General features: G+C 45.0%; 1 protein-coding gene across 2 annotated transcripts in view; it reads right to left on the bottom strand.

Annotated features, from left to right (window-relative positions):
• CNKSR3 (CNKSR family member 3) overlaps nucleotides 1–27,043 on the bottom strand; it is a 1,181,575-nt gene extending 1,154,532 nt beyond the window's left edge. Inside the window, exon 1 of one of the 2 annotated variants that reach the window (XM_069607749.1) lies at nucleotides 26,778–27,043. In XM_069607749.1, coding sequence (XP_069463850.1) covers nucleotides 26,778–26,829 — 52 coding nt within the window. In that variant the 5' untranslated portion in view covers nucleotides 26,830–27,043. The remainder of the gene's footprint in view (nucleotides 1–26,777) is intronic. The other variant, XM_069607750.1, reaches the window with a different exon arrangement.
• Nucleotides 27,044–27,627: the final 584 nt, after the last annotated feature.

Genomic DNA, 27,627 nt, shown 5'->3' with positions numbered 1-27,627 from the left:
TCATATTTCTAATGAGAACTTCTTTGCGCTTTGCTAGTCAACCCGTGAAGGTGCTGGTTATCTGCTCTTCGTCTCTGTGAACTTCCGTGACCACTTCGAGGAAACTCGTCAGTTTGCAACCTCTGAACTGCTCCCTGTTCTACGACAAGAAACTACTCTGATCCCTGCATCTAACTGTTTGTTCGTCAAGGTAAGGCCATGTACCATAATCATTTTGCGTCCAATTTCTTTTCGTTCAAGACAGTACATGCAAGGAACTAGTCACATGTTCTGAGTTTAGTGAAATTATTTTTCTATTTTTTTTAAAGTTATTCAAATACTTATCCGCATGTGAATAACGTGTATAGTTCCAAGAACCAAAACGAACCTTGCATTGAACCTTTTATGTGTCATTTAATTTTTTAACACATTATTCATAGAGAATTGTTAATCTTTACTTTTCAGAACTTTCCACAATGCCTGCCTGTTCCATTGGCGGTTGCCCCTCGAAGACTCATAGTAAATCTGAAGGTACTATAATGCATGTTTTCCCTAAGACAATAGATCAGATAAGAGAATGGGTCCGATATTGCGGATATCCAGTCTGAGCTTGAAAGTAGAGTCCTAGAAGTCTTTGCGGACAAGAGGGGTGATCGATACCGCATCTGCAGCAGGCACTTTACCTCTGACATGTACTCCACATCATTGCTAATAAAGAAGAACACACCGCGAGCGAAGCGAAAATTGCTCTCAACCGCATTTCCCACTCTATTCGTCCACATCCCTCCACTGGTGAGTCAAGTTTACGTATTTATCTCTCGGCCTTGCGGTAGTGTGTAGCATTAGCTAACAATAATTTCCCCATTTATGTATCCACTCAATATGAAGGCGGAAGATTCTCCATCCGTGTCGTTATTGCAGTCATCAGCCACTTCAAGCGCCTATCGGGTAATCTTACTTAGCTATTCTGCCACTGACTTGTTTTAGGCATGTAAATCAATAGTTTTAATTTATCGTGTGATTATTTTACCTAATGGTACACCCTTGTACTCGTCCTCTAGTCTTTGTTTTCAGTTATAATTATTGTTATCCAAAATAATGCAAGTACTGTCTTTCAGGGAGATGCTGAGGAGTCCAACGCATTGACGACAACCGTTGATGTCACTCAGATGCTCGAGGTACGTTTCCGGATAGTTCCATCGATGGAGATCATCAGATCTTGCATTCTTGTAGCGTGATTGTTACACACAATGTTTCTTTCGTTTTTAGCCATTGATATGTCCTTCTGTCGTCGCCCTCCTATGTGTCTTCTTTTTTCAATATTGTGTTCATTACTAATGAAAGTCCTATGTTTCAGGGAGTCGATGGAGCATTAGTCCAAGAAGAAGGGGGAGCATGCAGTTACGGGTCGGCGCAACAGCTTGCAGAAGTGTGCACCGCAGTTACATCGTCCCTTGATGTTCTTATGCATTTCGAGGTATGGATACTGACAGTTCGATCAAGCGAAATCATAGGACGTGATTACATCCGCTATACTTCCTTCTTTATTAACGCAAGTACTATGTTTCAGGGAGATGACGGACCTTCTTCTACAAGAACATCACCCCTAGTAGTTGATGCAGATCTCTGGGTGGTGACACTTCCAACGATCGAGCAAATCGAATCATATTTAGATATCCATTATTTATTTTAGACAACTGATCATTTGTGCAGGTCTATTTAGATGAGCCGTTGACGCCTGCACAAAGTGTATGTTCTTTTTAACAAAATAGAAAACCATACTAATGCAATTACTGTGTTTCAGGGAGTTACTGAAGCATCACCTTCAATAATATCATCAATGGAAGTCTATGAGGAGCCCGAGGTATGGATCTTGACAGTTCCATCTAACTAGATCAACAATGCGTGAATAATTGTCGTTTGAATGTTCTACACAAAGCGTTCATTCGTGTTTTGCTATTGAGATGTACGTGGGTATTGGTCCCCAAGTACATTTTGTGTTTTCAATATTATTATACATACTAATGAAAGTAATATGTTTCAGGGAGTCGATGGAGCGTCAGTGCGTGATGGATGTGCTTATCATGAAAATATAGTCGTTGCAGCGCAAGAGGAAGTGGAGACATGCACACACGAGTCGGAGCAACAGCGTCCTGATGTTGAAGTTTGAGGCAAGAAAGTTTCAAAGAAAAGAAAGCAAAAGAGGGTTAGTGTCCTGGTCACTATATTATGTTGTTTTTCACTGTTAATAGTTCAATACTGTAAGTTGTGTTTAAACTGAACATCCCTTTTCCAATCTGTCCTCTAGTTGCGAGTGGGTGTACGAACTAGATCTACACAGACAGTGAAGCGAACGAGAGATGTTGCTTGTCAAACCTTTTGGAAGGGACTTGAGACTGGAGATGCATCGTGCCAATGGGAAGAATATGAAGTGATTGACAACGGAGCTATACCACATCCAGCCATTGATAGTGAATGTCCTCCTGGTAGTTCGGATGCAGTCGGAGATCAATTCACAGAATCCACACCCGCAAAAACTAAGACCGCGAGAAAGTTGAAGAAATTGTTTTATTCACCCATCGCCGGAGAAGGAACAGATGTTGCAATGGAAGAGAATGAAGTGGACGACAATGAAACACCATCAATATCACTGAACATAGCGGAAGACGATATCAGAGATTCTACCTTTCATGTGAGTGACATGTCCTCAACGTTACAGGCCGAACCAGCTGGGATGCAGAGTGACAGTATAAGGAAAGAGGCCAAATTCATTGTATTCGATAGTTGTTTGATTGATATTATTATTCGGATGAAATGTGGGCATTCGGTTGGTGGGGAAGTATGTGGGGAGCCATTGATTAATGTGACTCGTGCAATTCGAGGCACTAACCTTAAAATACATGCCACCTGTACAAAATATCATCCTTTCTCATGGTCTGCACAACCCATGCTGGGGCAACTGCCAGCAGGCAATCTACTTTGTGCAGCGGCTGCACTTTTTAGTGGTTCAAGTTTTAAAAAGTTAGAGTCTTCCTTTCAGTTTGTGGGAATCCATTTCATTGCGAAAACTCAGTTCTACAAATACCAAACCGATTATCTATTTCCAGCCATTAGCGAAGCTTGGCGAATGGAAAAAATGTCTATTGATAGTACATTCGCGGGCAAACGGTTCAGGCTAGCCGGTGATGGACAGTGCGACAGCCCAGGATTTTCAGCCAAGTACTGCACCTACCACTTTCAGGACATGGAAAGTAAGAAAATTGTGAGTTCGGTGGTCGTGCAGGTGTCACAAAGTACATCCTCAGTGGCCATGGAGAAAGTTGGCTTTGTAGCATCATTGCAAGAACTACAATCGCGGGGAATGGTGATCGACCTGATAGCCACGGACAGACACTTTTCAATTGCCAAGACAATGAGAGAAGAGTACAAAAATATAAATCACCAATTTGACGTTTGGCATCTTGCAAAAACAATCAATAAAAAAATGTCGGCTGCAGGTAAAAAAAAAGATATTTCACAGTGGTCCAAGTCAATCAGCAACCATCTTTGGTGGAGCTCAAAAACATGTGGAGGGTCGTTGGAAATTCTACTGGAAAAATGGCGGTCAGTAATGCTACACTGTAGCAACTTTAACCGCTGGACCACAAACCAACATTTCCACAATTGTGAACATGGCCATTTGTCCACAGAGGAGGCACGGAAGAAGAAGTGGTTGATTCCTTCATCACCCACTCACAAAGCCATTGAAAAGATTGTATTTGATAAAACTATAACAAGAGATTTGAGGGGACTCACGGAATTCTGCCACACAGGAGATTTGGAGGTGTTCCACAATATGTGCCTAAAGTACAGGCCAAAACGATTGCATTTTGGCATGGAGGGCATGATAAATCGGACTCTTCTAGCGGTCTTGGCACATAACCATAATGTTGGCCGTCAACAAAGTAGGACGACCGGAACTTTAGGGACGCTTCGCTACAATAAGGCCTTCACTAAAAGAAGTAAACAATGGGTGATCAAACCAGTGTTTGAGGATATGCAATATGAGTTTATTGAGAGACTTATTGTTGATGTCCTAGATAGGCACATACATGTGAACGAACCTGTGCAGGGGACAACTGCATTGCCACCCAACATTGCCTCTGTTCCATGTCCACCTAAAGAAGAGCTCATTGAGAAATACACATCACGGTTTAAATGATTGTCTGTTCTCTCGAGTCTCCTCATGTCGCAGGCCCATTGAATATGTGTAGCTATGTATTGTGTAAATAAAAGTGATTGCTCTGTGAGTCCTGTGAGATGGCCTTACACTGAATGTAGCTAACTAGGAATGTGTGCTCGTTCAAAGTGAAGGTCAGCTGCTTTGATTTTTTTCTCCGGTGCCGGAATGGCCCACGACTCAGTATAAGGTTGTATTGTTATTTGACCTTGACAGGCCGGGACCATCCCGAAAGACTTCTTTTTGGGGGTGTGGGGCAATAACGTAAGAAACGATAATGAATATAATTTCAGAAACGAAAGCCATTTAATGTTCGTTCATTAGAAGAAATAACGTCGGCATAGAAGGAGTGGTATTTCGGGGCTGCCCTACGCACAGACACAATGGAAAATGCAAATATAATGTAAGTAACTCTTTAGATGAGTTTATACCGCAATTTAATTACTATACAGTAGCTTTAAAGACGGGTTAAGTTGTACTTGTTCGTTCTATGTGGCATATTGTTTTGTACCGCGCACTATCTTGAGGAGAACCATCTCCTTTTACGGAAGCACCTCAAAACCTTCCTCTTTGGTTCTGCTTTCTCTCTCACTCTCCCCTGCTACAACTGGTCCACTGTCTGCGACCTCGGTCCTGGGCCCTTCCACTCTCCACCTGCACTGCATCCCTGTCAACCCCTGCACTGGGGGACTGTCTCAGTATCCTACAGCCCCCCCCTTGACGTATAATACCCAGTTGCACTGTCCTAGCTATGAAATAATTTCCCGACCTAATATATAAAATGAATAATTTTAATAAAGATCTGATGGTGAGACTAATTTCATTTTTTGTTTTTAAAACAGGTACATCCTTCATTATTGTATGTGTCACGTGTACCAGACACCGGCGGATGGCTTTTATAACCGCCAGTTGCTTCTCCGCGTGAAAAACATTACCACCCTGACCATTTTATGGGACGATCGCCAAGTACAAGTATGCCCTTACGCGGTACTAACGGCTAGATGCAACATACAGAGCGTTGTGGTGGCCTAGTGCCTCGTTGTTGGAACAGCCATGCGATTATCAGTGCGACCGAAGAGCTTATTTTATCGTAAACCAACACCCTGTGTACTGCACACGAACATCGCTTGCCTCAAGATGAACTATTTTGGATCGAGAGCAAAGAAAAATGCAAATCGCAGAATATTCTCTAAACATTTGATGTCCAATAAATGTACTTTGCCAAATGGACAATCTTGCCGTTTGCTTTTAAACCACAGTTTCATATTCCGAATTGTGGCGCTGTATTGTGAGATGATCTAAGACCCTGTGTACAGCAAAGGAACATCGCGTGCCTCAAAACGAACTTTTTGGAACGTGAGCAAATAAAAATGCAAATCGCTGAATATTCTCTAAACATTTGATGTCAAATAAATGTACTTTGCCAAATGGACAATCTTGCCGTTTGCTTTTAAACCACAGTTTCATATTCCGAATTGTGGCGCTGTATTGTGAGATGATCTAAGACCCTGTGTACAGCAAAGGAACATCGCGTGCCTCAAAACGAACTTTTTGGAACGTGAGCAAATAAAAATGCAAATCGCTGAATATTCTCTAAACATTTGATGTCAAATAAATGTACTTTACCAAATTTACAATCTTGCGGTTTGATTTAAAAGTACAGTTTCATATTCCGAATTGTGGCGCGCTGTGTTGTGAGCTAATCTGTGTTGGTTTCCGGGTTCTGTGTGGAGTCGCGTAGAAGACGCCTGGGCGCGTTTGCCTACGCAGCACAGTCACGTCACGGATAGAGGCGGGGAATATGAATGTTTTGATAAAGTCTGTTTCAGGGGCGGGGGATTTGATTTAGTGCCGCAAAAGCAGGTGAGCCAGGGCGATGGGGGGAAATGATAGAATTATCAGAAAATGGCGGCTGATCTTCGAGTGCGTTAATGGATGAAAAGTCGGGTAAGGTCCATAGGAAAGTTTTCTACGATCTACCGATTTATGCTTAAAAACACATGGCCGAACCGTAGGGACAATAAAAAAAAAGTCCCGGAACTATCCTTTAACTTATGGGTGGTTTCGATTTCCTGGGAGGCAAAACAAGTAAACAGAAGAGTCAATTTGACAGTGGACATTATGATACAGAGAGACAGCACACGATGGTGTTCGAGTTTTGGTGGTTTTAGGATGACCCAGTTACAGTGGATTGTTTAATAACCAATAAAATGTGATCTTTTTATTGTATTTTGTAGCAACCATAACATCACGCTTAGGACATTTTCGTCATATACAGTCAAAAAGTATTGTCCTGCCGTTTTACCATCTCGTGGCTTATTGCTGAAAACACGCTTATGTACAATTACTAAAAAAATAAAAAATGAAGTAAAACTATTTGCACTGCCCTTTTATCTAGTTGAAGTGAGAGGCGCCAACACCAAGATGGTTAGGTTATGGAGGCAATGTGCATATCAAATAAAAAAATGAAATGAGCAACATTATTTAAGCAAGAAGGCCAATTTGCAGGGTCTCCGAGCCAACATGCACGGTACGGAAGAGTTCGAGTTATTGGTTTTCAAAATGCCTTTCAAAAAGAATGTAATCAGTACACACTGTACAGGCTCCATAGCTCAAAAGGCCCGTTTTAAAAGCCCGCACAGAGGGTTCAGGGTTGCCCATTCTACGCAATCGTGGTGATCAGGCATACTTGATCAAGAACAGGGCTGCAAGACCGAACTCCCACACACATGACGCATCCACCGGGCTGGTTTGCAGACAGAGCCAAGCATGCTTAAGGTAGATCAGTGCACTCATGGATTCCCTGCAAAGCATTTGATGGGTTTAAACTTCAGGTCACAGGTCCCAATGCCGCCTGGTCTACTCAGCCTCTCATCCTTTGTAATACTGACGCAATAACTACCAGTAGTAGAGTTAAATAAATAGCACCATCTCTGTGAAAAACTGGAGTAAATTGGAACCCCAGAGACGTACAGCTGTCTATTCACCCATTCGAGAAAAATATTGTGCAGTATGGAGTTCAAAGCTCACCATGGCCACAACAAGGACACTATTGGTAGAGATCAGGAGATGTGGTCAGTAACAGCAGGCAAAGATCAGTAGCAGCGTTACTGTAACATTGACTACCACACGACCAGTCGTGGAAATGGAAAACATTTACAAGGGGATCCCACAAGGGCTGGGGTGGGGGTGGATGGTGAAGGGGGTGGTGTTCAGAGAGGGCAGGGCTTTCAGGGGTGGAGTTCGAGGGGGTGGAGCTTGCAGTTGGACTCTGCTCAAAGGAAATGTTCAAAATAATATATATATATTTTTAAAGGGTGCAATTTCTTTTATTCTGCTGCTTTCAAAATTCCACAATGTACATCAATTCCACTTGAAATCACTTCCATAGCAGTGGTGCACCCAAAATACTGATTTTTAGTACATTAAGGGATCCATAGACACAATGTACATTAGAAGGCTACCAAATGCTATTTATTCAAAACTGAATGATAAATCGTATGATTTTGCAATTCCTTATTTAAAAAAATAAAAACATTTTTTAAAGCTATAAAATGTGTTTGGCCAGGGGATGGTCTCTTGCTTATATTCAGGGCAGAGGTTGGGGGTTTTTCTGGCCCTGTAGTGAAAATCAAAAGTTGGCACCCCTGAACCCACAGTTTAATTTCCTAATAACTGCTGTCAGCACAACACCACAAAAAGGAAAATGCACACAAATGAAAGAGTATTTGTGTGGTAGTCTGAAAAAAAAAAACACATTTCTAAGACAGCTAGTTGCATGCAAGCAGCATTTGAGTTTGGAAATGACTTTTTCTATGCAAGTGTAAGATGCACATTTGGAAGACAAGCGTCCGCCCCGCAGTTAGAAAGCCTTTTAACACCGATGGCCCCACACCCCAGTGATAGTCATGGCCCACTGATTCCTGTGATGTCCCTTTCAGGCCAGAAGAAACAGGCTAGGCAAATCAGTACTGCAAACGCGCGACTTAAGGCTTGTGAAAGGAGCACAGAGGCAATTAGATCACCGAGCCCCCAGCTTCCCTCCGCGAAACTGGGGGTTGGGTAAAGCCTGATCAGGGCTGAGAGGCAGGCCCCGAGATCCGGCCAGACTTCTGATGCTGGATGTCGGGCCCGGCAAGAGCCGGCCCATTGGCCAGTGCTGCACAACGCGACCATAAAGAAAGCGAGCGATTCCCTCCAATAGGGAATAAACGGGAGCGTGGGGCAGTCATCAACCATTATTCCCTTTCTAGTTAGCAACATAATTTCCACAACAACCCAAGCGAAAGACGGACCCCAGAGCGAGGTTATCAACGGCAATTCTGTCAGTTCCTTTTATCGATATTTTTTATGGAAATTAAAAAAAATATATAATACAGCGTCTGCTGCCGTTCGGCTAACTTGTAGCAGCTGCTTGAAGACTTACAAATGGTTGCTTCAAACGCCAGACAAACTATTTTGCTTTTGGCCTTGGAAGGCGGGATAAAATAGTTTCAGCAGCCAACTGATGTCAGAGCAAACAGGCAGGGCCGACTGTGTACACTTTCACACAAGAAACCCATTCAGGGACAACTGTTTGGGCAAAAAAAAAGTGGAAAACAAACACGGCTGCAAAAGCGAATTCCTTCTCAATTGTATTCTGTATGCAGCCAGCGCGATGCCTGTTGGGGGTGGGGGGGGGTGGGTGTGCTTGCGGGATCTGTGGACACCAAGTAAGGGAAGACCAAAGTTTAGTACTCAAATTATGGTTCTAATTAAAATAACTTTTCCCCACTGAGCGCACTCAAAATCCGCGTGAAATGGAAGCAACCTGGCAAGGCCGACTCTTCTCAAAACATACATGTGACCAATCCTAAAAAGCAGTCAACAAAAGGCTATTTTTACCTATCCTCTCGGGAGGATAGCTCAACGGCAACGTGCTCGCCTTGGAAGCAAGGCAATACAGGTTCAATCCTCAGGTCTGCTCTTAAGCGCGTCATAAATAATCTATTTTATCATACCTACTCTCCAAGAGGGTCTCTTAAAAGGGAAGAAGCCACCAGCCTCCTCTTTAGATATAGCCTAGAAAGGAATCTAAGTTTTAGGAGAATATTTGTGAGTCAAAATAGGTGCTTAAATCGAGCCAGGGCCCAACAAAAATTAGTTTTAAGGCACTGTATGAAAAAAGTTACATTTTTTCTGATTTCAAAAATAAGTAAAACCACTTAACACATCTCGTTTTACAAAAAAAAAAACACAAATTACAAAAAATAAATAAAATGTACTAACCACAGAACTATTAAATTACATTTCGTGAAATGTAGGAAAGACAGCATTTAACTAGTCGTCATCAACTGATCTTTTCCAAGAAGGGGCGTGGGGTATGAGAAAAATCATGCAGTACGATCAGTTCGTCCAAGTCGATGGTGCCGTCAGGTCCTTACCTCCTACCCAGATCCTTACCTAGTGCTGACCCTCCATTCTGCAGGCTCTTGCACACTATTCACACCACAAGCCTGGGTAAAACTAAGCATTACCAGCTTTTGGGAAGAGCTAGTGACACGATAACCAATTCCGTGAAGCAATCGGCCATTAATATAGCATGGGGTAACATGGCATTTGAGTTTTGTAAGGAAGAAGTTCTTTAACCTGGATGGCGTGTCCTTTTTTGGTTTTGAAGCAGACTTTAACGTCTTAGTCCGTCTCCTATTCAATACCCTTCAGAAGCAGGAGGGAAGTAAATTGCAATGCCATCCAGGAGCAGGCTACCGATTTCTTTGTTTTCACCTGGCATCTGATCCCAGCTTGGCCAGAGGTGTACTGAAGGCCACCGGCTGGTCTAGAACTCTCTAGCTGCTCTGCCACAAACCCCTTGCACAAGCTTCTGCCAAGGTTATTAGGAAGTACTAAACTTGCAATGGTGGCCTCCCGCCCGGTCTGAAAATTGTGATCTTCACTAGCCATATCCGTGCAATTCAATGAATCATATTTAACCTGCTCAGCAATCAACTGGTTAGGTATGTGGGTCGATTTTATTAAAACATAGATGGGGGGTAAGAGGATAGGAGAGCGTGGGGAGTCTCCCGTGCATAATAAAACAAAATTCGAAGGATTTCAACTTTAGGTGAAGTGGATTCAGTGAAATTACGGACATCCTTCACTAGCAGTAGGGACCTGGAATTCCCCCCCCCCCCCCATTTATTGCTGGCCGAGATGGCTAGCATCAGCTCATGCCCAGCCACATGTGCTTGTATACAGCGTGGGCTTTTCATTGCATACTCTCCCGTTTCCGAGGCTTTTGTTCCTTTGTTAGTGGCTTGCATGAAACAATGTTCCACATTTGCTGCAGTTATTTTGACTTGTTGCCACCCTAATATCCACCAGTGTTTTGGAATTGGTTGCACATCCCTTTTTCGAAACACAAGAGATCAGGTTATATAGAGTTCGACATGAATGTTCCCGACATGGGTACCAGGCAGGTAGTTAATTGGGGCAAGCTGGGTGAAGGCTTGGCAGGCCTGGCATAGGCACACAAAAAGCCCATAGCAGATACCTCCACTTAATTCCTTCCTAGTGTTTGTAGTAACTTCCTGGTTACCACTTCCTGTTGCCAAACAGGAAGTGCATGACAATTCATGAGCTGTCTAGTGTTTGGGTGTGGCTGGCTATATAAGCCACACCCAAGATTCTTCCAGTGCTTCGTGTTGCTTACTGTGAGCTGCATCAGCAACACACTTGGCGTGCTCTTGATCAGCCAGCTTCAGCTTACCCGCTCCGGAACATCCTACTTCCGTTTACCTGCTCTGGATCCTCCTACTCTGCTTACCTGCTCTGGATCATTCTGCTTCTGCTTACAGGTACTCCGTGCTTTCTCCACGCCGCAGCTATCTCCGGTCAAGAGGGGACTTCAACACCGGCACCTGTAAGAACATAGAAGAACAGCGTTAGCACGCGCACTTCAATAACTCTGCGCATACTCACCGAATCTTCCCACGACGCTGGAATCCAGGTCAGTTGTACGAGCGCACAAACCCCTGCAAAAGAAAGAAGACATTAGTCATTGCGCTCGCCCCAATAATGCAGAGACTATTGCACTGCGCTCCCTCTCATAACGCAGTACATACTTACCAAAGCCTCCTTGCAAACTTACCAGACCACCAAGACTCCGGTAGCGCTGAACCCGGACTCGAGACGCTAATATCACATAATCCACTCCTGCAAGGGAAAAGGGAGAGAGACATTACCAGGCGTGCTCGAATTTAAGACACTGTGCTTACCTACCAGCAGCTGACTTCTACATGCAGCGCTACTCACCCACAAAATACCTTGGCAAACAAGACAATACGGACAGTTCAGGACACTAAATATTCTCCGCACAACTTTCACTTGTGGAAAAGACTTTCTAGCCAGTGAAGAAACTGGCGCCTTGAACACTCAGCCTCACTGTGAAGGCATATAACAGTGTGCGGCATCTGAACTTAGCCAACAGACATTGGCATCATTCATATGAGCGAATCGCGCCCCTGCGAATGCAGGATGGAGTGCACACCTTACTAAATATCAAGGAAAGCCCTTAGGGGACTTCGCAGCACACTGTAAAGTGAAAGGAAGTGTCCAGGGGAATCCAGTGAATTCAGGTCGGAGTGTATATCTTGTATTTGACAGGAATCCCTCTGGGTGAAAACGGGGGAAGTGAGAACTCGGGGTCAAGGGAGGCTCATCCATCGCTCCTGCAGATACACAGGTGAGTGCAACAGTTCCCTGTGATACTGCGAGGATGTGGCAATTAAATAATAATCCTCCTCAAGGTCAAAGATCCTCCTCCTCCTCCTCAAATAGTCGCTCCAATACAAGTATACGTCACCGATGTAGAACACTGGGCCACCCAATGGAAGCAGGAGACCATCTGCTTGCATGCAAAACATATCTTGGAGGTCCTTCTGGAACCACCCACTCTTCTGCTTGCATTCAAACACTTTGACCCGGCTTAAGCTGAAACACAACTTCTCTCCAGCCCTCCACTCGCTTTTTGTAACTAAGAGTGGTTGGTCTTGAGGGCAATAGCTCCTTCCATCTCCTGGCAGATTGGGTCAGTGCCTTTCCATCTGGCGACTACCATGCAGACAGTTCAACTTTGTATCCGATTTGGTGAAACAGATGCGTGCCTCGAGCGTGGTACATTGTACTGTAGAGGCTTCTCTTTGGATATTGGCAATGTCCATGCTTGGTTTACTTTTGCCCATCAACCACACTCTTCTGGATGACTGCTTGTGTGGCCCATCGTACGTTTTTTCCCCCCCTTCATCTTGTTTTTTATTTTCCTATTCTTTGCCATGTGCCTTATTTTATGGTTCATGTCATTTTTTTCCTTGTACTGTCTCCACAGCCCTCTCCCCCTCTCCTGGGCCCTCTTCCTTCGCCTTCCTGGGAGGCAAAAAAAAAAAAGAAACCTTTGCGTCATCTTAGACGCCACTCTCTCCTTCTCACTTCATATCACGGATCTTGCTGAGAAGGCCAATACCAGCTCCACCTCCTCAGAAGTATTCTTCCTTTTCTCATGCTCGCCAGAAGCTCATTACCTCCAGAGCCCTGGTTCTCTCTAGTCTGAATTACTGCAACAGCCTCTGCAACTAATCCAGAACAGGACTGCAAGTAATGTCTTTGGCCTCAAGCCCAGGGACCGTATCGCTCCAGCTCTGAAATCTCTCCAATGGCTCCCAGTGGCTGCAACGATCAAGTTCAAGACCCTCTGCATTGTCCACAAGGCTTTCTGGGGCTGGGGCCCGCACTACATCCAACTCTGCTCCAAAATACCTACCATCTTGAGCCCTTCGCTCAACTACCTCAAACTCTCTGAAGGTCAGACGCTTCCCCAGGCAGAGAGTTGGGGGAAAAGATCTCTCTCCTCTGCAGTTGCCTCCCTCTGCAATGACCTACCCACCCCTCTCAAATTTGAGCCGGACCACTTGAAGTTCTGGAAGCAGCTCAAGACCTTCCTTTTCTCCTCTGCTTTTTCTCTCACCCAGCCGACATACCAGTCAGCTGAGCCATATGGTTCCTTGGCTACCCTCAGAGTCTCACTGGGTACCAGGCTCCTCCATGGTCAGTCTCCCCTGCACTGCCTCCGGGCCTACCGCGCACTTAGGGGCTGTACCTGTAACCTTACAGTCCCCTGCATCCTTGCACTCACCCAGAGCCGTGCTGCCCTAGCTGCACCCCCCTTCCCTCTCCCTGGCACTTCCCCTGTACTTTGCATTATCGCACTTACAAGATCTGAATGTCACATGGCCTAGTAAGGCTGTTCATCTTTGTCCTGCCTCCGTCTTACCTCCCTTGTCTTTCTGCGCATAGGAAACACTTGTGTACAGGCATGTTGTCATTGCACCACATGGGGTGAACTATAAATATATTGGGGACTATATAATGAGAAGCTAGCTAGGAAGCAACAGGGCACTTTACAAGTCATTTGGGGTTAGCAACAGTTTGGTGGAAGAGGTCGTTATGGGCTATAGTGATGTGGAGACACTTGCTATATAGGGCGTGTATATCTAGGAGTAACACTTCCCAAGTAACGCCAAGGTATTACCTGAAGAGCAGCATCTCAAGTTCCTTGTTGAACAGCAGGAACGTTGAAGCAGTCCGGATTTCAACTAGGACAGTGTTCTAGTAGGCGGGGGTGTAGCAAGCGAATGCACGTTTCCTTTTTTCCGATTGGTGCCAGTTTACGCTCACACAGTTCTGGCTAATCGCATACCACTTGAGCTTGTGAGTTTTGTGGCCAAGCAGGCTGACGTTTGAGCCGGGATTGCCTTATATGCGATACAGGCGTTTTCTTTTTTTTTTTTTTTTTTTTTTTTTTAAAAAAAGAGTATCCTGGCTCGGATGAGTAGCTAGTCTAAATCCCATAGGATAGGGGGAAGCGTTGGTAATAAAACCAATAAAATTAATCGGAATAGTTTAGCTCTCATACGTTTAGCAGCAACTGTAAACAAAAAAAAAAGGCGGCATTTCGAATACCAGACGTTTTCATTGGCCCATCATGGGGTCATGAGGCATTTCCCTTATTCGGTATTCCAATACCTAGAGGTTTACATCCAAACTCCACTCCTTATGCTGCAAAATTAGACACATGAAAAAGTTAATCACGCCTCTGCTAAAATACATCTCTGAATCACCATCGCTGACTCCAATTACAGCCTTTACAGCCAATGCGACTTGAGATTCTGGATAAGGCAGGTCTGGATGCAGGCCTTTGTTGGGGCCGGCGAGACCTTGATGCTGGGATCTACGTGATCCGAACGCAGCTGAATGGCCGGAAAGTTTGCATGAGAAAGGTGCGAACTACCAAAAGTTTGCACCTTTCTGATGCGAACATACATAGATACCCACACCCCCAACATACACAAACCCCACTTCTTCACACTGGGTCCCTTGAGGTGCCAGTTTCCTTTCACTTCCGTGATCGGGAACCAGCACCACTGGGTCCCTTTTTAATTTATTTTTTTTCCAATCGGAAGGCTGCAGGGGTTCCCTCCGCAACCCCCCGCTCACTATACTATAAAGTAAAGTGAGCGGGTGTTGCAGGGGACACCCCTGCAGCCCCCCTTTATACAATTCTACCACCAAAGGATCAAACTTTTGGTGGTAACATTTTTAGAACTTTTGGTTCATGCAAACCATTATATTCGGTAAAAAGGTACAAACCCTTGATGCTGCACTTCCACAGCAGGAAGTTCCCCAAATTGCACCTGCAGGGATCTCTGACATCTTTGGAGCAGAATTCCCGGTTCCAGTGTTCAGGCAGCAGATAGGGCTTGGTCCAAAGAGGTCACTCCAAGTTATCAATTGGGATGGTTAGGGAGAAGCAGCACTAAAGATAAGGAGTATCTGTCATATATCACCCTTGGAAAGTATGGAGCAGATGGGAGATATGGAAGAAGGACTAGACTCAGAGTCACTGCAAGGTGCGGTCTTTCTGTTGTACTACCTACAAGTACCTGAGAATGGAGAACACCTGTGCGTTGCAACTTTCTTGCTGCCTACATGAGTTCACTTCGCTTGTGCTCTGCCTCCAGTTGTTTCTCTGTGTTTCCCTTGCCTTCCTTCCCTGTTCGTCTGTCCGTTTCTTTCCGTTACCGCTGTTCGCGGTTTCCCCCTCCCGTTTATTCCGCTTACCTGTTTGTTTCTGCTTCCGCTGTTGTGCCGCGCTCTGCGCTGCCTTCTAGTACTCACTCCTGCTTCAGCATCTCTCCTGCCTTCAGACGCTCTTTGCTGGGAACACTTAGTTGTCCTAGTTCTTTGGAGTACTATACTGTTTGTGCTGTTCCGCACTGGATCGTTATTTCCTGATCTACTACGAACACTTACCAGTGCATGCTGGTTATTGAAGTGCGGATGCACGCCGACAACTTCCTCTCCGGATGACTACAACTTACCCCTGCCAACTACAGCTACACAATCTTCCAGGGTTTTTCGGCAAGGCTTTTCCCTGGTTTGGGGTGGGCTCCCCGGAGTCCCCGCTGTCGGGCTAATTGCTTATAGGCAAAGTGGCCTCGGGGGGAGCTCGCTCCTATCTCGTCAAACAGAAGAATATGACCGTCAGGACAAAGACAAATACAGCCTGGAGGGAAAAGCCGGAAAGCCCATCCGACTAATCCGTAAAGACCCACACAGAATCATCAGGTGAGGAGTGGGCTAGTGGTAAGGAAAGTGTGAGTGATAAACCTACAGAATCTGAGAGTATCAGCCACTTTTACTCCCTAAAAATAGGCAAATGTCCCCAAAGAATATAAAATCGGGAGCAAAAATACAAAAAAATAAAACAAAAGTAAAAAAAAGGGACACAGACATATGACCACCTTTTGCCCCCCGTTTTCACTCACACAGAGCCAAGAATATATGTCTGGACCAGCAGTGCACGTAGTACCACCAGAAGAACCTGCTATTATTACTGCGTGATTAGAAAAAGTAAACATGTATCTTTTAATATGTATGATTAAAGAGGTGCAAAGAAATAATGATTACAAAAACCTTTCCGTTTCCCAGTTAAAACATATTTGTACCCGCTTATAAATAAAAACTCTCATTGGGAATATGATTTATTTTACACCCAACTTCAAAATAAAATAGGGAGTAAAATACCCCCCCCCATTCAAAAATCTTATCTGGAGCACTGGGGAGGGGTGGGGGTGTCGAGCTTCCCCCTCCTTGGAGCCCCGTCTTCACTTCTACTGGCCAGGACTTGGAAAAGACTATACTCCCAACAGTTTCAGGTGAAACATCCTTCAAGAATCGTCAAGAGATTACAACTAGGGGATGGCAAAATGTCATAGTGGACCACAGCAAGCCTGTTAAAGGTCTGATCTTGGACTCTGCAAAAAGTGTCCTGAGGACATACCCAGAGTGCTTTGTCTGTAGGAAATAGGAGGGACATGAAATTTGAAACCCTAGCAAAAAGCAAGATGGTGAGGTTCCTTTGTGGAGAGACTTTCTCCTTGGCTACTCTAAATCCACCCCCTCCTCCATCTGCTTACAGCAAAAGGACTCCAGCAATCAGCACCCTGGTGGGAAGCTGCCATTGTAACAAATGACTGCCTTTAAAGCACCAGTTCCCAGGTGAACCCACAGGGAGTGTTCCTGTTCCCCTGAGCATGTGTCAAGCCTTAAAGGAATCAGAGAGTGCTTCCTGGGTAGGACACTCATGCTGTGTTGGGTACAGCCAGCTTAGTAAATGCCAGACTGCCATGAATGAGTCACTGTTCACCAAGTCAGCAACTGCTTGTGGCTGTATAATTGTGTAATCCCGTAGCCATGATGAAACCAAGAAAAATATCAGACATGGCTTACATTTCGTTTTTACAAACTGCCACCAAGCTTCTGGGGTAGACTATTATATTTTGTACAGGTGCGTACAGTTAAAAAGCCACCCCTGTCTGTTGGAACTTTGGGTTCCAGTAGCGGTGTACAGAAATGCATGTCACCTGTGAAACTAGCTGTTGCCACTACAAGGTAGTCGCTGGGGCGATGTCAGTCAGTCGCAGCAAAGGTACATGTGTGCACTCTATCATTTGGCATGGAGAATTAGGAGAGTGAGCTCAATTAACATAGCTCATTCTCTGGGGCAGAATTACCTACATCATTAAAAAAAACATGTTTTAATATCTCGAACTCACAGACGACATTCCAATACAGTTAACGAGGAGCGCACGCGATCAAGCCACATTTAGCAAGACATAAAAACGGCATAAGGTCAAAAAGTGGCATAAGAAAACATCAAAAGATGTGGCAAGGCATGAAAAGCCACACCAAGAGAAAAACCGATTGGTCTCTTCACACACTTATACCACCGGCCTATGCGGACAGCTGTCATTTTCCTTTCTCTCAAATAGACGCATTGCACAGCGTGTGCAGCAAGCATCAGGGAATTGGCAGATGAGGGGAGGGAGCAGTCTGGAGAAGCCACCATTACCATAAGCAAAGTGCTAAGGGTTATGGGAGGTATGAACTTTAGGTTTAGAGAAAAAGGCTATCAGAGAGATGACAACCCAAAGCGCTCACTGCTTCTTTCTTAGTATGCTGGTGGCCATAGCATGGTCTCAAAACTCACTCTAACTTGCACAGTTGACCTTGCTGGGACTTTTGTCTAACAGGTAACACAAAGGTATTAATCAGGTAATCAGAGGAGGGGCGAGAATCCCTTTTTTCCCACCCCCCCAAAAATAAAATAAATTAATAAAAAGGACCAGACCACAAATCTCTAAAAGGCATCAAACCCAGAACCAACAGCGCACACAGACCGAAAATGAATCCCTGCAACACCCTCCCCATCACCTGGTGAGGAGGTAGCACCATTTTAATATGATGCTGAAACCCAGCCCTGGCAACATAGTATAGCTCAGAGCAACACGTTTGTCTTGGAAGCAAGACAACACAGAGCAGACAGGTTCAAATCCCGGTCCTGCGCTAAGAGACTGGTCTCGTATATAAAAGAGTAAGATGGCGGCGCGTGGATGCCTTAAAATTCCCAACGAAGTCTGATGCACCCCCTTCTCACTTACCTGGTGTACAGTAGCTGCAAGAAGGTGAAGAGAAGCTTGCCAACAGTGAAAAAAAAGGAGGTTGGATCACTGCAGGGTACGATATTAATCCCAGAACACTGGGATCTTGTATTGGCAGCATGTCTAGGCCCTTCCGAGCACAGATATCTGGCAAAGAGTATTGGAAAGCTAAGCACAGGAGCTGAAGAATGGACATGGGCAGAAGGCACGAGGACAGACGGTTCCATCGTGAAACCGAGCACAATTATTCTTTACCCCACAGACCAAGAACATGAAGGCTGCCCGCATCTAGTGTCAGATTACAGCAGGAGTGTCTTCAAATAGTCCCACGGAGCAGGGTGCACCACCCTTTGGCATAGGGTCCCCAACTCCCAAGAGTAAACATACCTCCCTTGTATGAATATATATATATTTTATATATCGTGCCTAATACCATACCGGCGCGTGGTTTCTTAGCGTGGATCCGGGATTCGAACCTCTGTTGCTCTGCATGCTCTTGCTTCCAAGACCAGCGCGTTACCGCTGTGCTATCCTCTAATGATCCTTCAGAGACCTTCAGATTTCCACACGCGCGGCAGTAGCAGTCACCAGGCTCTCCATCACGGGTGAGATAGGCTAAGCTGGAGGCTCTTGGGAATCAAGAATCCATAAGGCAAGCCATGAGCAACATGCCCTAGGCATCGGATAGTAAACTGAGGTGGGGCCAGAGTAGGCCAGGTAGGTGTCAATATGCCAAGACAACCATAAAGAACACTGGGGTAGGCTATTGGCAGAAGTTGTACTTGCAAATACAAAGTTACATAACACCAACACAACTGTGGTTTTCAGTCACAAACTAAACAGAGACCCGTATCCCCCAGCCATTGGCTTTTGGACCAGTCAGAATGAAAGTGGGACAAATAATGTATCGCTTCCACAAAGTTACATTAACAAAATAAAAATGTGTCAATAGCGCCCCTCGAGGTGCACACGGTATTGCCGTTTTTGTCTCGCTTTGTAAGACTGGAATTATTTACATCGTAGGCAATTGTTCTTGAAGCGTTGCAGGCATGCGCGGCTCCTCAAAAGGTACCAAAGCCTCGGGTCATACTTTTTCTTTAAGCGAAATTTTAATTTCCCTAACTATAAACAAAGGTTTTCACACAAAATGAAAAAATGTCATTACATGCCTGCCTAAAATATCCATGAGTTTGCCATTTTCCCACAGATCTCCTGCAGCGGGCATTCTTTGCAAAGGCGTGTGCTTGACCCTGCATTATTATCATTGCGCATCTGTGCAGAATGCTGGTGCCCGTGTCGCCACCCACCACACACGCACTCGCTGCTCTGCGGTGTTCCCGGCACACACACAACACAAAGTGACGTTCCAATGGATTCCGCGGTACAATGGGCGAGTGTTCTCAAATCATTCATAATTCCCCGCAAAAAGCCAGCGTGCGTGTCACATCAGGGCCCTCCATTAGCCGGGTGTTCCACCTGCCAAGTGGCAGCCACTTCAATATGCCCCCCCCCCCATCGCTCCCCATTTTGGCTTGTATCCACCCTTGCCTTTTTAGCCAACAACAGTCTACGTGCTGGCGCGTAAGGCGTTCTTAGTAGGGGCTGTCACGCCCCAGCGCTCAAGTGCTGCTGTCAAAAAAGCCAGTGACGTATTAACCCCCCCACCCCCCCCCCCCCCCCAAAAAAAGGTGCTGCTGATATAAAGCTGCTTTGTAACCACGCAGGTTCCCCGTACAGCCACTTAGGGCGATTCCCACGCCTCAAGGGACCCTCGCTTGGGATAAACTATTTGACTGATTAGAAAACGAAAGGCTGACACTAAAACTGTTGACCAATGCATTAACGCCTGCCAAGGGTGAGACTTTAAATGGCCGCCCCGCCCAAAACAAGCCTCCCGAGATCCCCTTCAGCTAGCTCTAGAAAGCCAAAACACTAGAGTTTGGCCTGCCAGTATTATTTCATGGCTTTTAATTAAAAACTGCAAATGCACGACTGGTTTCATTAAACATTTTTTTTAAAAATGTCTCTTTAGTCACTTGATTTAGATGTGTTCCTTGCACTGAAGTACTGTAAAAGCAAAAAATTGAGAGAGCCCATAGTTTTGGGATTGTGTATATGTATTGGATAGGTGTTTGCCAGGCACTGCGATCATGCGCCACAGCGATTACACCATGTTCCAGATGTTGCCAACATCAGTTCAAATAGTACGACTATGGCAGTGCCTGGCCAATGCGTACACAAAACAAAAATGTTGGGCTTTGCCAATGACTGTTTAAATACATAGTACTCCCCCCCCCCTTCATGCTAGGTACGAAAACTCACATCCGTTAGGCCCCTCGGGGACCGGTTAACTACAGGGTCCCTAAAAAAACTTTATTTGGGTACCCCAACTCCTGAACCAAAAGAAATGGATCCATGAGACCTTACATGGATAATTATGTGTTTTGTGCAATTTTGTTAAGGATTGTGTTGATGGTATGAATGAACATAGGATGTATACATTTTGAGAATAGAATGTTGCTTGAGTTTTCTCATTTGCTGTGCTAATAGTTTTTGTCCACTGGATTTAGATTTTGTGCTGCGCTTTTTGTAATTGTACGATTTTCACAACTATAAAAGAAAGAAAGAACCTTAAATAAAAGTTTCTTTGAAAAATAATGACCTAGAACCCTTTTTTATGTTTAAATTCCTTCTTCCCTGGTTCTAGAATATGGTTGTATAGTTTCTGTAGGATCATTGTTTAACAGTTATTTTAAGTTCAAAACAAACTACTACCTACAAACCTCAGGTTTGTCAATAGGTTCGGCAACAGCTCGCCTAGGCAAACCTATCTATGTACTGTTTTGAAACCCAGAACATTTTTCTGATACTATAGAGAAGATATATTGACGATATCTTTGGCATCTGGAAAAGCACACCAATAGACCTAGAGGCCTTTATGACACACCTTAACTCATGCCATCCAAGAATCCCATTCACAATGGAAGCAGGACCCAATATCCATTTCTTAGATGGAGAGAATACCCTGAAGGACAACATACTGCTCACGTCGGTATACCGTAAACCAATGTCAATAACACTCTCCAGTATACTAGCCATCACCCACAACATCTTAAAGAGAATATAGCCCATAGTCAATACATGGGGGTCAAACGTATCATCTCGGACAATGACACCCAAGAACTAGCAGCAAATATGATCACGGAGAGATTCAAAGAAAGGATATCCAGCACAAACGCTAGACAAGGCTGAAGAGAGGAGTGGCACTTAGTCACCAAACCCTTCTACAAACCAAAATGGCTAAGTGAACCAAAGTTAATCCACACTATGATGTTTTCCAGACAATGTGCACAAATTAACAGAGCCCTTAAAAAAATTCACTCGACTGGATCCTCAACTCACCAAATTATTTCCCAAGACACCTATGACTGCCTACAAAAGAGGCAGGAATTTAAGAGACAATCTGGTCAAGGCAGAGAGGAACAAGTTAACAGTCAAAATACCCTAAGTAAATCAAACTACGCCACATTCCACTGTCTGCACTGCAGCAACGTCCAAAGGGATTACCAAGTTAGACACCCTCTAACTGGACAGAGGATCGATTCCCTTAACATTTTTTGCAACTTGTGACTCGAAATATATCATATGGCCTCATCTGTCCATGCAGGAAATTCTATGTAGGACAAACTACTAGGAAAATCCAAGAGAGACCAGTTGAACATAAACCCAACATTAGGAATAAGAAATCACCCGTGGCAAGACACTACTCAATTATGAGGCGCACCCTCGCTCAATTGAGATGTGTTGTCTTGGAAGTAGTAAGACCACCACCCAGAGAGGGGGACCCAAAAACACATCACTGGGTAAAATGAGAAATGTACTGGATTCATAGATTGGATTCTATGGACCCTAATGGCCCCAACAAAGAATTTGTATCCATCACCATTTTTATAACTGTGTCATGACTGATGTGAATGAACTGTGTACAGAGATGTTAGAACATAGGAAAACTGGAGGACCTGTACATTTCTCCCTTTACCACTTTCAGAACTGTGAGATGACGTATGGGATTGTGATGTGAACAAAGATGTAACAAAATCGGAACACAGGATGATTTGAACTTATAGAATTGATATTGACAAAGATATGCATAAATCAATGTATACTTATGATTATTGAAAATCAACACCATGACACCAAAAGCTGGATCTCAGTGAAACATTGTCCTGGACATACCCCCCACTTCATCATATCTGTGATTATATCCATCCCCAGTGAGGCCGTGGACACGTTATGTAACTTAAGGTGCTAGAAATGCAGTCAGCCCTTTGGTGACACCCATTACGCTTCACCACCATACATTTTTAAATGAGAAATGGTTACGTCAGTTGGTCCACATATCCTATGTTTAATTCTCTAATTAGGATGTAGGCTCTACATCATAGATGATTATGTACCTAAACCTCTGATCCATGGTAAATATGATTCTGGTGACGGAGTGGCACAGCACGCCACTGACAACATTACTAGATTCCTTTAAGACGCCCCAGACGTTTGTTTACACACACAGTGATGTCAGACGCCCGTGACCCACTATACGTAAACAGCCATTTTGGAGCATTCACTGCACCATGAAATGACACGTACAAGAACACAGGTGAGACTACACGTGCCACGAGATAACAGTGTAGCCATAAATCCAAACAGCCCTTCATAATCGTCCTCTTATTTCTACAGAGGGACGCATACTCTTAACCAGCCAGCGCATGCTCCCACTGCGTCATTTACAAACAGCCATATTTGCTTTATGCTTATTCAGATGTACAGTCTTTACTCGTAGAGAAGCTAATTTTTCGAGTTCCAGTATGAAATATAGAACAAACACTAGGAGAGAACTTACAAAAACGTTTTGTAGATTCCCACCATGTGGTTCCTCCTTCTAGGGGGATCACCCCACCGTCCAATACGCTCATCAAATTGGATAGCTCACCGCTTTTTACACAGCCATCAAGAGTTGGCCGTCCACAAGAGACCACGCAACTATCTGGCCTTTCATTGGATTGTCATCAATACAGAGAAGTCCTAGCTGCCTACTGATGAGACTTATTCCTTTGATCATCCCCGCGATGTTCCTCATGGAATCTTGGGTACCAATTACATCGACTGATTAACAGAAAAGGGTACACAAATCTAACCAAATCAGGTGTTTAAGGGAGGCATACCTTCACAGTGAGTGCGCTTTAATGATACTGTGCCTGGATGACAAATGTGTAATAAGACAAGACCGACTGATGTTCATCTCTGTACTCATTCCCTAGATAACAAATAGAAAGATATACCCATCACAAGAGATACTTGCTCCTGAGGAAGGGTCTTTGCCGAACCGTGTCAAGCTCCCGATTTTAAATTGTTTAACTAATGTATATGTTTTTTGCCTAATTGAGGTCAAAATAAATAGACAAATTGAACATGGATTACTGAATGATCTTGAGTGCTGTGAAATTACCCTATGAAAAAAAGCCCCCATTGAGGATACGAGTGAGTGAATACTTACCTATCAAAACATTTGACTATAACCAGTACAAAGGTGTGCAGGGGAAGGGAGAGTCGATTACCTTAGGGCACATATCTGTGCATAGTTCTATAGCAGCTTTCTGTGCCAGAGCCGTATTTTACTCCCCCGCACTTTATAATCCATTAATTTACAGCAAGCAGTAAATTCAAGCAATTTCTGAATTGGGTGTATAGATTACCACTCTACATACATTAGGTACTATCGCATTGCCATCAGACAATTGCAAATCACAAAATAACTAGATATTTCAATATGTTGACCATATACTTGCATCATAGAACAATAACTCAGTGATGTCTATAGATCGTCTTGTAGACCGACTGCTTCTAAACTCAGTAACAGTGCCATGTCCCTGTGATCGTATTGGATTTGTCGCCTGCAGAAGGACGAGGGGCCTAGCCAGCCAAACCAGGGTTTCTGCCTATTGCATTGCACCAGCCTAGCCCTGACACAAGCATGTTGCATATGAGCCATCCATCTGGCGTGCAACTATTTGCCAGAAGTTAACATTTTATGCCCCGGTACTCACACCACTAGGCAGCTATTGCCATCCTATACTCGGGTACTCTCAGTATATGGCAGATTTTGCCATTTAATGCTCACACACTCAGACCATTTGGCAGGTATTCTTATAGTGTGGGCTCTATGCACTCACATCATATGGCAAGATGACCGCTTGTCCTCATAGCCTACCTCCTTCTCTGGACTTCTCCCCCAAAACAGGATATGAAGCAGCTTCAAGGCACTCTTTGTAACATAACTTTCCCCCCCACCCATCGCTTAACTCTTTACCTTCCATTCACACTCCTCTTCTGGGCTTCGCTTGGAACGGACCAGGAGCACTGTGGTCACCAACTCGCTGCACTTCTCAATTGAGAGCAAAAGTCTTCGAAAAATCACACAGCACCAAGAGTCCCCTTCATTGCGATAGTAATTAACAAACACAGGATAACGGAAATGAATTTCTATTTGCAATAGAAGTGTATACATAGTCAATGTAACAATTTGAAGTGCAAATCAATGAAACGTTATTTAAATTGCATTGATTTCAATGTTGGAGAGGGAGTGAAGTTCGGGAAGTTGTTCTGGTGGGTCACCCTTGTTGCAAAATTGTCTAGCTGCTGCCCGCTCCATTGCATCCTTTTCACTCGCATGTGATTTGCTTGCCTGAGAAAATAATCTGTTGACGTGTTCCTCCGCTTATGTTAATGTTAGATGATATTTATCCTGTGCACTATCACCACTGGAGTGGTCCCTTGGCGCTCTGCCGGATCTGACAGTGTATCAGAGTGGGATGGGTTAGTGGGACTGAGCGGGAGAAGAGCAGGGGAGCAGTGATGTGCTGTTGGCAGCATCAGTTCGGTTAACACCGTTCTCTGAGTTGAAGTGTGCTTTTCAGTTGCTTGGTATGATATGGCTTGCCGTCATGTGCTGTTGTGCTAGACAGTGTGGTGCGGTTTGTTGTACTTGGAGGTATGGTTATGTTTGGTTTGAGTATGAGGGGGGGGGGTTTAGCAGGGTTGGTTAAAGGCATCACTACCTAGATATGAACATCCCAATTCCATCTAGAAGTGACACAAGATTATCCTCACAGTTCTATCTAGATGTGAAGCATGCTATAATCCTCACAGTTCTATCTAGAAGTGACAGTTCTATCGAGATGTGAAGCATGCTATAATCCTCACAGTTCTATCTAGAAGTGACACAGTTCTATCGAGATGTGAAGCATGCTATAATCCTCACAGTTCTATCTAGAAGTGACAGTTCTATCGAGATGTGAAGCATGCTACCTCGATGCTATAATCCTCACAGTTCTATCTAGAAGTGACACAAGATTATCCTCACAGTTCTATCGAGATGTGAAGCATGCTATAATCCTCACAGTGCCATCTAGAATGGATGCAAAATGGTCTACTTATAAGGCAAACCAGCACCCCCACATCATTCCAGAAATGACAGTGCTCGCCCGGTGTTCGAGGACTGGGACGCTTGTGAAAAATTAAAGCATCAGAAAACCAGCTTTGCCCATCGCCAATTCAAAACTTCCCATTAAATCTAGCGCGTGCTTTGCTGGGTGGCGACTCGGTCTATCAGACCACGTACAGTGGATGGCCAGAGTAAATAACTTGTATGTACAAACAATACACACCCAAACGTCCTGCCTACTAACTATGCACCCGTTTTACGAAATCGCCTAGCCACAAGCGCAGCATTTCCAAAACAGTGGCACGTTTTTAAACAATCGTGTGCCCCTGGTTTGAGAGATATGTTTCGCATGGTGTGAATAACGCAGTCCCCAGGCGCCCATAGCAGTTACATACCAATGAAAGATGCACACTTCAAACAAAGCAAGACTATAAAATAATGTACAGAGGCACACATTGGAAGACTTAAGCGGGGGTGAATGATCTCAACAGTCACCTGAAGCCCAGACTTTTTTGATACAACACGTGTAGACAACGCAAAACACAAACTGAATACAAGTTCACAACGATTAGCCAACTCATTCGTACTCACGTGAACGATTTCAGAAATGACAAGTGACGCCAGTTTGCAACAGGCGCATGCACCCCTATGAGCTGATATTTAAAAGCACTTCAAAATCACAAACGGGTCCACCAAGGCTGCAGAGAAAGCAGCTGTATAGCGAGTTAAAGTAGCGTGGAGGCAGAGGAGTAAACAGTGTGCAGCGTCGGCAGCCTTCCGGACCCTGCACAAGCCCAACTAGGACTCGTTTGCCTCCATTTACAGACAGTGTCCGGAACATTAAGTAAGTCACACATTCCCCGAGCGCGTGACCCCGATGGAGCCAGGCAGAGGGGCGCTGGGAAGCCTGTGAAAATAAACAAGGCACCCTTGGAGACTGCGGGGCCCGAAGCCTTCTCGCCCCTACACCTTGAGAAAGCACCCTTTCCTCCCCGCCTGCTGGCAATGTCCTACCCCCCTCCAGCTGCTCGGCTGCTTTTACCTTTCATCCAGTCCACCACTTGCGACGGGCTCCACTTCGTGACGGGCTCCATGGTGGCCGTGGATGCCCAGCCCAGCCCTCCCCTCCCTGCGGTCCCAGCTCACTGCTACTGCTGCTGCTGCTCCCAGCCGGCCATGGCTGCCCTGTGTTTGCCGCTTCCCCCTGCCTGGAGCCCCGGGAGACGCGCGCGCCGTGTGTACCCTGAGCCCGGGCGCTCGCTGCCCTTCTCCGGCTGCTGCTGACTCTGGCTCCCCCCCACCCCTGCTCTCCGCCCCTGGTGGCAGCCGGGCCTTATGCTAATGATGGGGGAGGAGAGAGGCCTGGGCTCGGGTTACAGTTTCAGCTGTTCCCAGCCTCGAAAGTCGGCGCTGCGGGGGCCAAGGGGCCTGAAACTGGCGGAGGAGGGAGGGCCTAGGGCTGACACATTGGCATATCGCACACCAACACACTGTCATGCGAGGCAGCAGGCCCACGCTCGGTGACACACACAGGCACACGCAGCTCCCCACGCAGAGCCAGATTAACATCCACACGGAAGAGCCACATTCCCCGTGCACTGCCTTCTAAACGTTTAATAGCTGAGAAGTGAGAACAAAAAAGCACGCAATGGACACCCGTCTCTAATGCTGTCCCAAGCCACATGTGAGTCGTCCAGTTAATTGTATTTTGGTATTTGTAGTCCTGAATTTTGTGAACCACAAAACGGTTAACACAGAATGCTCATGCAAGGACTGCAAAAACTCATAACAGCTGACACAAGCCAAACCCGTACAAACAGACGCAAGCGCAATAGAGGCACCAATTTTTGATCAAACCCATAAGGCTGAAAGGCGCTGTCCACTTTGCTAGG

Source organism: Ambystoma mexicanum, chromosome 4q (assembly GCF_040938575.1).
Source record: "Ambystoma mexicanum isolate Mex_15411 chromosome 4q, UKY_AmexF1_1, whole genome shotgun sequence".
In the NCBI taxonomy this organism is placed as follows: domain Eukaryota; kingdom Metazoa; phylum Chordata; class Amphibia; order Caudata; family Ambystomatidae; genus Ambystoma; species Ambystoma mexicanum.
This window is presented reverse-complemented; position numbering and strand designations above follow the sequence as displayed.